Genomic DNA, 13,482 nt, shown 5'->3' on the forward strand with positions numbered 1-13,482 from the left:
TAGATCCTCTGGGAAATTCTTTAACATTATTATCGGTGCTAAGGGAGAGTTGCTCGGAAGCAGCTTCCCTTTAAATTTACTCCAAATTTCCCATTGAGTCCTCAGGAGTGGATTATCTATACTTCCAACCCACTTTCTTCCTCCATCTTTAAAAAAAACATTCTCCAGATTCATCTCTACCTTACTTATAATTTTTTCTTCCATCCAATATAAATCTCCTACTCCCATAATTGCTTCTACAACATGTCTTAATCTATTTGCTACGTAGTATAATTTTATGTTTGGGAGACCCATTCCCCCCTTTTTTTGGCTTAGGTACCAATTATTTTTATTCACTCTTGCTCTCTTTTCTCCATTACAATATTTATTAATAATATTTTGCCAACTTTTTATCTCGGTTTCTGATATTTTTATAGGTAACATCCTAAATACAAAATTAATTTTAGCTAATATCTTCATTTTTATCAAAGCTATTCTCCCAAACCAAGATAAATTTAATCTTTTATATTTTTCCAATTTCTCTAGTACCTCCTTCTTTAACCTCGTTAAATTTTCCCTTTCTAAATTCTCTAGATTTTTTGTAATTTTAATTCCCAAATATTTAATCTCGTTCTTAACTTTCAATTCCATTCCCTTAACTTCCCAATCCTTTTCTTCCCTCTTAGTATAGTTAAACAACATCATCTCTGATTTAGACCAATTTATTTTTAACCCTGTAATTTCCTCAAATTCCCTCAACTGATATTTAATTCTTTCTAATTTTCTTAATGGATTCTTAATGGTCAATAAAGTATCATCCGCAAACATGTTTAGCTTTATTTCCCTTACCTCTCCAATTCCTTCTAATTCTTTATCCTCCCTTAGTGCCTTCGCCAAAACTTCTATAACCATTACAAAAAGGACCGGCGAGAGCGGACATCCTTGTCTTGTTCCTCTGGCTAGTCGTATCTTTTCAGTAAGTCCGTCATTTACCACCACTACCGCCGTATTTTGGGAATATAGCTGTTCTATTACATTTTTAAATTTATTTCCAAATCCCAATTTATCTATAATACTCTTTAATGCCTGCCAGCTCACACAATCAAAAGCTTTAAAAATATCTAATGCCATAATACCTGCCTTAATATTTGCTTTTTTTATTACATTTATTACATTTAAAACTCTACCCACTAAATTATGCATATGTCTTCCTACCACAAACCCACATTGATCTGCTCCTATATATTCTGCCAAGAATTTATTTAATCGTTTGGCCATAATAGATGTAAAAATTTTAGCATCTTGATTTATTAAAGAAATAGGTCTATAAGAATCGGGATTAGTCAAATCTTTATCTGGTTTTGGGATCAGAATTATCACTGAATGTTCCCATGATTCAGGTATCTTCTCTCCTGATAATATCCTATTATAAAGTTCCATTAATTTTGGAACTAGACAATCTTTGAAGACCTTATAATATTCTGGACCCAAACCATCTGCTCCTGGTGATTTACCCACTTTTAACTTATCAATAACCTCTTCAACTTCTCTTTGAGTTATTACTGACTCCATTAACTCCTTATATTCTGATTTTATTTCCTTCTTTATAAACCTTCCAATATACTCCTCCACCTTTTCTTGTTGAATGTCTTTACCCTTGTACAATTCCTGATAAAATTCCTGAAAAATTTTTATTTTAGCTTTCATTGCATGACAATAATTCCCTCGGCTATCTTTCAACGTTTCTATCCCATTCCTCCCTTTTTCTTTTTGTGTGAGCTTGGCAAGCAACCTCGAGTTCTTATCACTATTTTCAAAATATTCCCTTTTCATATACATTAAATTCTTTTGAATCTCTTCTATATTTAAATTTTCTAATTGTTTCTTCTTAGCTTGTATTTCCACTAATTTATATTTATCTTTACTTCGCCAATATCTTTCCTCCAAGTTTTTAATTTCTATCTCTAACTTTTCCTGTTCTGCACGTTGTTGTCTTTTTAAACTACATGTTTCTCTAATACAGATTCCTCTTGCTACAGCCTTCATGGTGTCCCAAATGACTGACTCAGCTGTTCCTCCTTTTTCATTAATTTCCCATGACTCCGACAGTTCCTTCCGAATTTTATCTACTATTTTATTGTATTTCAATATCTTTGTGTTCAACTTCCATCTATATGCCTCTTTATAATCTTTCTTAACTGTAAATTCTAAACTTAACAAGGCATGATCAGTTACTTTTATTACCCCCATTTCCATTTTACAAATCCTCGTTGCAAAGTCTTTTGAAACAAATATATGATCTATCCTGGAGTATGTATGATGAACTGGGGAAAAATATGAGAATCCAGGCCTATTCCCGTTAAGTAAGCGCCACGAATCTAAATAATCATTTTCTTTTATTAATTTATTCAATATAGTCATATTGTTTCTCTTTTCAACATTAGTGGGATTTGACCTGTCTCTTTTATTATCCATAACCATATTAAAATCCCCCGCTAATATAACATACCCCTCCTTAAATTCTTCTATTTCTTTAAACAACTTTATAAAAAACTCTCTATGCCTCTCATTTGGGGCATAAACATTAATCAAAGTATAGACCTTTCCCTCAATTTTACCTTTTAACATAAGATATCTACCCTTATCATCCTTTTTTACCTCTTCTAATGTAAACCCACTTTTTTTTGAAATCAAAGTGGCCACTCCATTTTTTTTTTATGTCCCTAATGACTTTTCATAATAGGCTAGCCACTTTAATTTTATCATATTCGAATTCTCGGAGCCTTGGTGTGTCTCTTGGATCATTATAATATCTGATCCCTCTTTATTAAGCATTTGTTCTATTCTCTTCCTTTTCACGACTGCCCCTAAACCTTTAACATTGAGTGTTGATACCTTTATCTTTTTATCCATAATCACCCTTTTGAAATCTCTTCCGATCCCTTGTGCTCAGCAGTTCAAACTTGCTTACATAAAAACACAAACTCCATACATAAAACCCCCACCCTCCTACCCCAATCCCTCCTCCCCTACCTTCCCCCCCTCCCCACCCCCCCACTCTAATCCCCCCCCCATATCCCCGTGAGTCTAGTACTCCAGCCATCTACTTTAAAGGGGGAGGGGGGAGGCAGTGCTGTGCCTGGCCGGCAGGTTTCTATATTAGCATTTTTATTTGCAATTATCTCCAAACATAATTAACAATTCTCTTACTCTCCAGATGTCCCAGCCTCATTCCCTCCCCCACCCACTCCAGCCCCATCTGCTTCCCCATCCAGACCCAGCCTCTTCAGCAAATCTTTACCTTGATCCAATGAGGTTACTCTGTGTTCCCTCCTCCCATATATAAATCTTAAAAAAAACCGGGTAACCCCATGCATAAGGAATTTCATTCTTCATTAATGTTTCCATTATTAGTTTAAGACTACTTCTCCAATTTAATGTACGTTGAGAAAGATCATTGTAAATTTACACTGGTTTGCCTTTATATTATATCTGATTCTTAAATCTCAATTCTTTCATAATTTGCTCTTTTTTATAATAATTACCAAATTTCACCAAAATGTCTCTTGCCCCTTTGTGGTTTTGCCCCCCCACACGATGGACTCGATCCGGATCCAATCCGTCTATTGATATATCGGCATCAGCTCCTTGAACCAGTTCACGATGATTTCTCTAAGATCTTCTCCCTGCGACTCCTTTAGCTGCTTTATTCAAAAAGTAGATCTACTAGATTAATCTTCCGAGGCAATCGATCACAGTACCCATTCTTTAAATTGTATATTAGTTGATTTCTCAAAAGCCTCTTATTCCTTCTGGTCCAAGTCCGCTTTAGCCTCTATCTTTTTGATCTTATCCGAATTTTCCACCTTTTTTATCCGCTAAATACACAATTAATGTCTAAATTCACTCATATGCTGATCCATTTTTTTAAAATATAACAATGTTATTTTCAGCTATAATGGGCCTGATCTCCATCAACGAGGGAGGGTTACTACCACTTTCTCCTCCTTCAGTCATATTTTTTCTTTATTTGGTATTGTATCCAAAGGGACTGGGTCTTTATCTTCCTCCTCTTGCTCAACTCCAGGGGCTGTCCTTTCCAGGAAGGAGAGGCATGCCAAATTATGATTTGAAAGTTCCTTTTTTTTTTTTTAATTTGAAGGTTTCTTATTTTTTTTTTCTTCTTTTTTTCTTTTTCTTTTTTTGTATATTAAGCTTTGCCCAACTTTTGATCTTTCTTTTAATGTTAGGCATGGGACTCTTCTGGGTAGGGCATAAATCTTAGAGTGTAACTCGCTTCCTTAGCAACTTATGCTGGCTTCTCTGTTATATATCAAACACTTCTTCTTCCTTCATGAGGGGGGGGAATATCCAGTTCACAACAGCATTCACTAGAGGGGATCAGTTTAATCATTCGCAGCCTCTCAGCTTCCCACATCTCCCTCACCGAATGCCGAATGCAGCTTCTTCCACCTTCTCTCCCCCCCTTCTCACCACGCCAATAAATCCAATCAACAACTTCCACCTTACAAAGCCAGCATTTCAATCTTTCCCATGTGAGATAAGAATGAAAGGTTATAACACAAATCAATGTCCAGCAAGCATAAATTCCTTCTTTTTAAACTGCGTCAGTGTTACTTTCGGTTTCGATAGTGTTGCCGTTTATACAGACATTGTATTAAATATCAATCATCTCACCTCCCTTCTTCAAATCTCTCAGCTTTTCCAGCTCCTGTGACTTTTATAATCATTTTCTGTCGTTTGCTCAAAGATTTATGCCCATTAGAAGAGAGATAATTGCTTTTTCCGGCAAACGCCGCTTAGAGCCTCAGAAGAAACCCGCCATTACTCAGGCGGCCAGCTCCGCCCCCTGAAACTCTGGTCTTGACTTTCTGATTCTCTGGAGACCAGGGTTGTTCAAAAGCGTGTAGAGCACCAGCCATCTTGTCTTGGCTTTGTGTGACACCCTGAAATCTACAAGAAGACACCAGCATTTTATTTCTAAGAAATACAGCATCATTCCCCCCGCCTTTTTTTTTTAAAAAAAAGCAGGATAGAATCTGCCTGAATATGTTGGGGGATCTGACTGGCCAGGGTGAAACACACACACCTTCCTCCATCCTGGCCAGCATTTAACAGAATTTTAATCAGTGCAAATAGTAGGTGAAGTTTTTTATGACACAGAAATTAACATAATTGCCTGATAATGTCAAAAAATCAAATTGCTATGAAAGGCATGAAGCAAAAGGCTGATAATTTTTTTTTTTAGTAGTGCTAAAAGTATGCACAGGCCTAAAGATTCTTTGTATTTCAGTTCGTTTCAGATATATGTGCGTCTCTGTGTATGCTGCCTGTTTATATGTTTGGATATAGATGGTTTTTATAATGTATCTTTAAGGTACACTGCCCAGAGAGCTTCAGCTATAGAATGGTAATGGTAATAAATTAATGCCTTTGTTTTTTGCTTCCCAGAATTAATATTAGTGCATTTTTTAACTTACTGTTCTTGGTTTGTTCATCGTCACCATCAAAATCTGATGTAAAGGAAGGAATTGCAAGCAGATATCAAGCAAGGTCTCTAGGACAGACACGCCTGGGATATGGTGAAAGTGCTAAGAGGAGAGAACCAATCAGCAAGCAGGCCCCTCTAAGGCCCGGCCACCATCCGCAGACTAGGGAGATTCTGAGGAGAAATTCCGGCTAGCCTTTCAATGGGGCTTTCTACAACTACAGGTGTAGAGGGAGGGAGAGGGGGCGATCCCGGACTTACCTGCTTCCGGGGTCGTCGTCCTCTGTTCACATGTCTGCGCGACATCCCTGGCGTGGCGCCCATTGTGGCTGCCATTTTGTTTTGTTTTTAAGATTGCATTCCAGTGAAAATTAAGGTAAAAACAAACAAAAAAATCTGTCCGTCCCCCGTCCCCCCGATGGGCACGGACCTCATGAAGTGCTCCGTGCCTCGTACCCATTTCCTGCCTCCTCGTGTTTACTGGCAAGGAGGTGGGACAAAGCTGGGATGGGTGCACACATTGTTTTTTTTAAAAAAATGTAGAGAAGCTCACAGCATTATTTTGTCAACCTGCTTGGGAAGGGTTTTGTGACATGGTTGGTGACAATAGGGGACCTCCCTCTTATTTATTAACTGGTGCCCTCCAGATGCTTCGGACTATAACTCCCATAACCCTGCAACCAGTCCTTCTGCTAGCTCTACATTTTATTTTTTATATCCACTTGCTTTATGTGAAGGAGACATGCGAAGACCTTTCCTAATGCTTGTTCTTTAGACAGTGAATAGTTAGTAATTCTGCCCTCCCAATCCTCCACCTCCCAAAGACTGCCTTCCCGCCGCCAAGGCTACTTCTTCCTCACTGTAAAATTTGGGGATGGGATACCACGGCACCATTGCTGATTTCGTCTACCAGTAATTTTCTTTCCTGACTGGAACGCACGAGGACACTTCAGGGATGGTTCAAACAGTATCAGAAATCGGATGTGTCATTTTTCTCCTGGGCAAAAAAGCAGTCCCACACTCTGAGCCAGTTTTTAGTTTGTTATATGTTAATTCAGCCTTTGGGAAATGGTTTTATATGTCTATGTGCATTACTAATATAAATTAATTATAATGTATCTAGTACTAGTCAATTTAGACTGCAATCCTATAGACACTTACTTACAGAGTAAGCCCTAATGATCCCAGCAGGGCTGACTTCTGATTACTTTTACAATCCCACTTACAGGAATCTGGCATGTTTTTGGGACAGTTCAGAATCCTTGGTTTCTAGGGAAACTAATCAAAGAATCATGGAATAGCAGAGTTGGAAGGGGCCTACAAGGCCATCGAGTCCAACCCCCTGCTCAATGCAGGAATCCACCCTAAAGCATCCCTGACAGATGGTTGTCCAGCTGCCTCTTGAAGGCCTCTAGTGTGGGAGAGCCCACAACCTCCCTAGGGAACTGGTTCCATTGTCATACTGCTCTACAGTCCTTTCATCTTCTACAAAGGAGGTTACTCCTTTATCTTACAGCTTGATTTGCAGGTTGGCTGTGGCAGCTCATCCTAACTAGGGTGACCATATGAAAAGGAGGACAGGGCTCCTGTATCTTTAACAGTAATATAGAAAAGGGAATTTCAGCAGGTGTGAATCGAAGAGGGTTCATCACAACACTTAAAGCTGCAGAAGCCCTGCCCTCTTTTGTATCTGGCCACTCTACTATAGCTAGTGTATAGGGTGGCCATATGAAAAGGAGGACAGGGCTCCTGTGTCTTTAACAGTTGCACAGAAAAGGGAATTTCAGCAGGTGTCATTTGTATATATGGAGAACCTGATGAAATTTTGTCTTAATCACAACAGTTAAAGGTGCAGGAGCTATACTAGAGTGACCAGATTTAAAAGAGGGCAGGGCACCTGCAGCTTTAACTGTTGTGATGAAGAGGAAATTTCCCCCGGTTCCCTATATATACAAATGACACCTGCTGAAATTCCCTTTTCTATGCAACTGTTAAAGATACAGGAGCCCTGTCCTCCTTTTCATATGGTCACCCTACTAGTGTAGCTTTAACTGTTGTGATGAAGAGAGAATTTCACCCTCTTCAATTGACAGCTGCTGAAATTCCCTTTTCTACATTACTGTTAAAGTTACAGGAGCCCTGTCCTCCTTTTCGTATGGTCACCCTAATCCTAACTCCTCTACGGTCAGGAGAACTTGTCACCAAACAATAGCAGATTACAAATTTCTTCCCATGACAGTGAAATGAAGCCAGTGAAATGAAGTCCACCCACATTCTCCATTCATGGTAGAATGCCTACAGTTTTACTGCTGTTGCTTTATAAAAGTAGCAGGGAGCCTAGTCCACATACGAATGCAGTGTGTCCCCGTGCTTTTATTCCTGCCCCTAGTTCTGCTTCAGTAGCTGTTTCACCTCTGCCTTGTAAATGTCATAGTAGCAACAAGCCCCTAAAATAATCGATAAATGCCCTGGCATTGCTAGCATGGCAGGAATACGCTAAATCTAGTGTAAAGCTCACTCTAAATCTTATTGGGATTTTTATTTATTTGTTTTTCAAATACTCAGCTCAGGGGCTTGGAACAGAACTATTAGCACAGTGGTAGAGCACATGCTTTACTCACAGAAAATCCCAGACTCAATTCATGGCAATTCTGTTAATGGAAATCATAACTGGGAAAGATTCGGCCTACGAAGATCCTGGAGACCCAATACTGGGCTCAAGAGACCAATAGTTTAACTCAAACTAAGGCTTCTTCAGATGCTTTCCTCAGAATATACTACCCAGTCAGCTCATTAATACAGCAAGCTGTTTATACTTTCCCCGAGGCCTCAATATTTAACAATAAATATTCATTCCCCAACAAGGTTGTAAATCAGAGGGTCAAAGTTCTTTTTACCAGATGTGGCATTTGGCAGACACTCTAGAAAATGAAGGGTATCTTCACTCCAAGCCAATTCACTGGTCTTGAAATCACTGAGCTCTGTTTTAATGTAAAAGAATTGTGGTTTGTTAATGGCAAGTTTAGACAAACCAGAGATAGAGATAGAGATAGATTCATTCCTGACTGCTAATGAAAATAAACACCCTCTTCCCCAACCCATGTCTGACACAACATTGCAAAGGGCAAGTAGAACGCCAAGCTCAAATTTACGATGCAAACTATTACGAGGTTTTAGTTGTTTGAAATATCCTCCATCCCACCCTGTTTAGAGGGAGAGAGGACCAAAAGGCCAGGTTTTAAAAACATGATGCTGTCGATTCTCCTGAACCTCTCAGTGGCTTTCAATATGTTGTCTGGGCTGGGAATTGGAGGCACTGTGTTGCAGTGGTTCCTCTCCTACTTGGACACCCAATTCCAGAAGGTGGCACCGGGGGATTTGTGCTCTGTGCCTTGGCAACTATGCCATGGGGTTCCACAGGGCTCTATTTTATCCCCTATGCTGTTCAACATCTGCATGAAAGCGCTGGGAGAGGTTATCTGGCAATGTGGCCTGAGGTGTATTCAGTATGCAGATGACACCCAGCCCCACCTCTCTTTTTCATCAAATGCAGGGTAGTCACTGGCTGTTCTGAATCGGTGCCTGGGCACAGTAATGGACTGGATGAGGGCCAACAAACAAACTCAATCCAGATAGGATGGGGGTACTGTTATTGAGTGGTTCGTCTGCCCGGCTAGGTGATGTTCAACCTGTTCTGGAGGGGGTTGCATTCCCCCTAAAAGATCAGGTCCATAGTTTGGGGGTGCTCTTGGACCCAGAACTGTCACTTGAGACACAGGTGGGCTCAGTGGCATGGAGCATCTTTTATCAATTTAGACTTATATACCAACTATGCCCTTATCTGGACAGAGATAGCCTAACTACAGTCATCCGTGCTCTGATAACCTGTCTGGATTATTGTAATGCTTTATACATAGTGCTGCCTTTGAAAACGGTCCAGAAACTCCAGCTGGTCCAAAACAGAGCAGCGAGATTGTTAATGGGGACTGGCCAATGAATCCCCATTACGCCAGTACTTTTTCAGCTGCAATGGATGCCAGTCCATGCCTGGGCCCAATGCAAAGTGATGGTATTAACATTCAAAGCCCTAAACAGCTTGGGGCCAGGTTATCTGAAGGATCGCTTCCTCCTCTATGGACCTACCTGGACCCTAAGATTGCCTTCAGGGGTCCTTCTCTGTGAAGTGGGTGGCTACCAGGAAGAGGGCCTTTTCTGCTGTGGCACCCCAGCTGAGGAATGTGTTCCCTAGAGAGGTTCACTTGGTGCTTATGTTGTACTCCTTTTGGTGCCAGGTGAAGACCTTTTTATTTGTCCAGTATTCTAGCTTCCAAGTCTTATAGCTCTGTTGTTTTAAATTTGCATTTTAAATCTCGGCATTGCTGCTAGGTTTTATTCTGTTTGTATTGTGGTTTTAGGCTTCCGTATTTTATATTTATGCTGTACCTTGTGTTTTAATTTTTATGGACTACCCAGAGAGCTTTGGCTATTGGAAGGTATCGAAATAAATAATTAAATAAATAAATTGAAGTGTTTTGAACTACATCTGTACCAAGTTTCAAGTTTCTGTGGGGGGAAGGAATTGCAAGTCAAAACAGGGACATGAAGTATAACCCAAACTTGGTTAAGGTTCTTCCACACTATCTTGAAACACCACATTTGGTTCTCATATGGTAGGCACGTAGCCTTCGTTCTGAATACTGTTAATGCCTGCAATCGGGACATGTAATGGTCAAAATATAGGACATCAGCTTATCTTTAAAATAGAGGCAGCACTCAGGGCTGGAACAAGCCAAGTTGTACATTTGATGAAACTGTAAGCGTCCCGTTGCCCCTTCACACTCTTGGATTGGAGGAGACCTGCAGTAATTTGGACTGGAGCCTTGGAGTGGAAGAAACCTGCATTGAGTTGACCTTCTTTACCAATACTGGAGCTGGACTCTTACTACTGCTCAACATCCCAGTTTGCCTCCTTATCGCTAGCACCTGTGGTACAATTTACCTGTTCCTGTTGGCTCAATAATGGCAACATCCACGGTGACTCTCTGCCGTTTTCGTTTCCTGTTTGCGCTATCAAGGATGTGGCAGAAGCAGACAAGGACGGGGTTTGTGTGGTAGTGGTCCAGGAACAGCATTTGAACCCAGATACTGAAGCCTGCAGTGATAAAAGGACCATTTCTTTGTTCACATCAAGTGTTGCTTCCTGTTTCCCCAGGGTTGAAGCCCAGAGTCATTTTGTGGCCAATGGATGGAAATGACAGGCTGTTCTGTCTGGAAAGCTCCACGTAAAGCTTTTGAGAACCCCTCCTGTAAAGCCTTCAGAGATCCCAGGCACTTACCACTATCGAATGATTCAAAGCCCATTGGCATTACCGGTCTGTCTATCCGTCCCACCAGCCAGGCTCCCAGGATGATGCTGTAGAACAGTCTCTTCAGGCAAGACATTAGGCCCACCACCACCGAGTGGAAGAATAAAAAGTAGCTGAAGTTCATGAAGGCTTTCCTGCAAGGAAGATATGTCCGAACTGAAACATTTCATACTAATTTCCCACTCCCCACAAATTTGGGGCAAAACGAGGTGAACATGTCATAGCTGTGGACTTAAGTATAAAGATTTATTCTATTTAGATTTGAAGACAGACGTCTCTGCAATCCAAGTGTGCTAAAATATTCAGGAATGCTTAGGATTCCTGCAGGTAGTTTAAGGAGCTATATCATTAAAAGTTGATATAAATTTTCCAGCTTATAATCTGCTTTGACTGTGAAACACTCCCATGCATCCTGCTTTAATTGTGCTTCTTAGCCAAAAGAACCGACGTATTTTACTACCCCTTTAAGAGTGAATCTTTTGTTGTTCTCTGAGCGGCCACTGGGGGCGCAGGAGGATGATTTGATACGTTTCAAGTACAAATTAAACAAATGCTTACATCTGCGTAAGTTTTAAAGATAAAGACATCAAAATTGGCACAGTAATAGATATTAAGAAGGGTTTTAAGCACACCAAATTTGAATCAGATTGGGTCATCCGTTGATTTTTAATGATTTTTTACATTTCTCCCCCTTAATCCCTTTTCCTGGTATGCAAAGGATCTTAGGAGCCCCACCGCCCGGGGTGTGATTTAGCTAACAACAACAACAATGACGACAGCTTTACGCTATGGGGATAATTCGAGGGAAACAGGTACGTGGGATGAAGCTAATAACCTCTGGTGGGCTGCCTTCCACCTCCTCTCAGATACAGGGATGGAAACACAGCGGAGGTGGGGCTCTTTCAAATAACCGAGGCCCAAATCGTTTGGAGTTGTAAAAGGTTAAGACCAACATGTTGGACAGTGCATTCCGACGCACTCTTACCTGGAAGTAAATCCCATTAAGCACAATAGAGCTTATTTCTGACTGAACAAGGATGGGACTGTTTCGTAAATGAATGCATGTGCAAATGAGTAATGCTAGCCTTGCCAAGGGCAGCAAATCTCAGCCTGCACAGTTTTATATTTGTTCATTTATTACATTTATATACCGCCCCATAGCCGAAGCTCTCTGGGCGGTTTTGCTAGGTATCCTTCAACGATGAGAGCCAGGAACTGGAAAAACCTTATTCAAGGAAATGCATAGCTGGAGGAGCATCACTTCTAGGCACTAACCTGTTACCAAGGGCCAAAGGCTTCTGCTTGTCTTTCGGCAAAATCTTTGGCTGAAGAAAAATCCGAGCGACAGCAATAAGCTCCACTTTCCCGATAACTGTGATGATGATGAAGGAAAGGCTAAGGGACAGAAGACAAAGAAAAAATACTGTTTCATAAGCAAAATAAAAGGAAGTGGTGGGAAAACCTATGAAAAACTTCTGAAGTGTGAAACTGGAGCTGTGTACACAGTTGTTTCCTGGACATGCACATTGCTTCTTTTGATCCTGGCATACAAGCATATCTTAGAAAAATCTCATCGACACGACATACCGCACAAGGATTTACAATGGCAGTCCGTCCACATCCACAGTACAGTCTTAAAAGCAGGCGGATGATGGAGACAACTGTCCAATGCTCCCCAGACCATAATGATGGGGCCTTTCGTTTAGTCCAGTTGGTCTCTAGCCAGGCTGCCTTGCAGGAAATGACAGTTGTTGTGTGACTGAGTGGCTTGCGTCTGTCTTCTAGCTTTGCCCAAAATTATCAACCTGGCAGCTTCTTAAAGGTAGGGAGAGCAAAGCTGTTCTTGTGACAGCTGGCACTTACATGACCGTTCCCCACTTGTTGAGAAGTTCCATCCACTCGCCGCGCTTCATGGGCAAAATCAAAATATACATAACGATCATCCCAAATACCCATTGCAGCAGATGTATGATCAGGTACCCTAGAAAAGGAGGGGGGAAAACACTGTCAACAAAAGGGGGGGAATGGGGCCCCATCCCCACCCCAATAACTTATGCCAAATGCCCACAAAACTGGAATACACATACCCCATACTGTATATGCAACTTCACAAGATATGAATTTTCCTAGTGCAACCTGTTGGTGTAAAACAATCAAAACGTATTTTTAATGCAGGAATCCCAGAAAAATAATGCAAAAATAAAACATACTGATGGGAATTGCAGTCCAACAACATCTGGAGGGCCAGAGGTTGCCCACCCCTGATTTCTGTCAATGTACTGAAGGCATGTGGGTCATGCAAGTGTTATATGTAGTTTACCCCAGCCCAGGATTTTCACAAGACCAACCAGCCTCTTCATGTTTTCATTTCAGAAGCGACTGATACCCATATTAGTTGCTTACAAAATCCTACTGTCTGGGGATTATTAATCTCCTGCATATCTCAGCCCTACTACAATATCCAGCCTGACTGCAGAGCAGGGATGGGCGGAAGATAGAACTTGATCTAACGGCTTTCATTTTTGAACATGTGAAGGAGCTGTGTGAATGGGCAGGGCTAGCACCACCACCCCTTGATCATGGGGGTTCCCACCCCCAGTCTGAAACCCGACATATAATGGAGCCACC

The 13,482-nt window shown here is 40.9% G+C and overlaps 1 protein-coding gene across 1 annotated transcript in view; it reads right to left on the reverse strand.

Annotated features, from left to right (window-relative positions):
- Window positions 1-4,828: 4,828 nt before the first annotated feature.
- The window catches only part of LOC134400156 (stimulated by retinoic acid gene 6 protein-like), a 37,316-nt gene continuing 28,662 nt past the window's right edge, over window positions 4,829-13,482 (reverse strand). The window contains exons 12-17 of the mRNA XM_063128445.1: window positions 12,942-12,990; window positions 12,718-12,835; window positions 12,130-12,249; window positions 10,825-10,988; window positions 10,488-10,640; window positions 4,829-4,953 (exon numbers count right to left, since the gene is read on the reverse strand). Coding sequence (XP_062984515.1) covers window positions 4,829-4,953; window positions 10,488-10,640; window positions 10,825-10,988; window positions 12,130-12,249; window positions 12,718-12,835; window positions 12,942-12,990 — 729 coding nt within the window. The remainder of the gene's footprint in view (window positions 4,954-10,487; window positions 10,641-10,824; window positions 10,989-12,129; window positions 12,250-12,717; window positions 12,836-12,941; window positions 12,991-13,482) is intronic.

Source organism: Elgaria multicarinata, chromosome 6 (assembly GCF_023053635.1).
Source record: "Elgaria multicarinata webbii isolate HBS135686 ecotype San Diego chromosome 6, rElgMul1.1.pri, whole genome shotgun sequence".
Classification (NCBI taxonomy): Eukaryota; Metazoa; Chordata; class Lepidosauria; order Squamata; family Anguidae; genus Elgaria; species Elgaria multicarinata.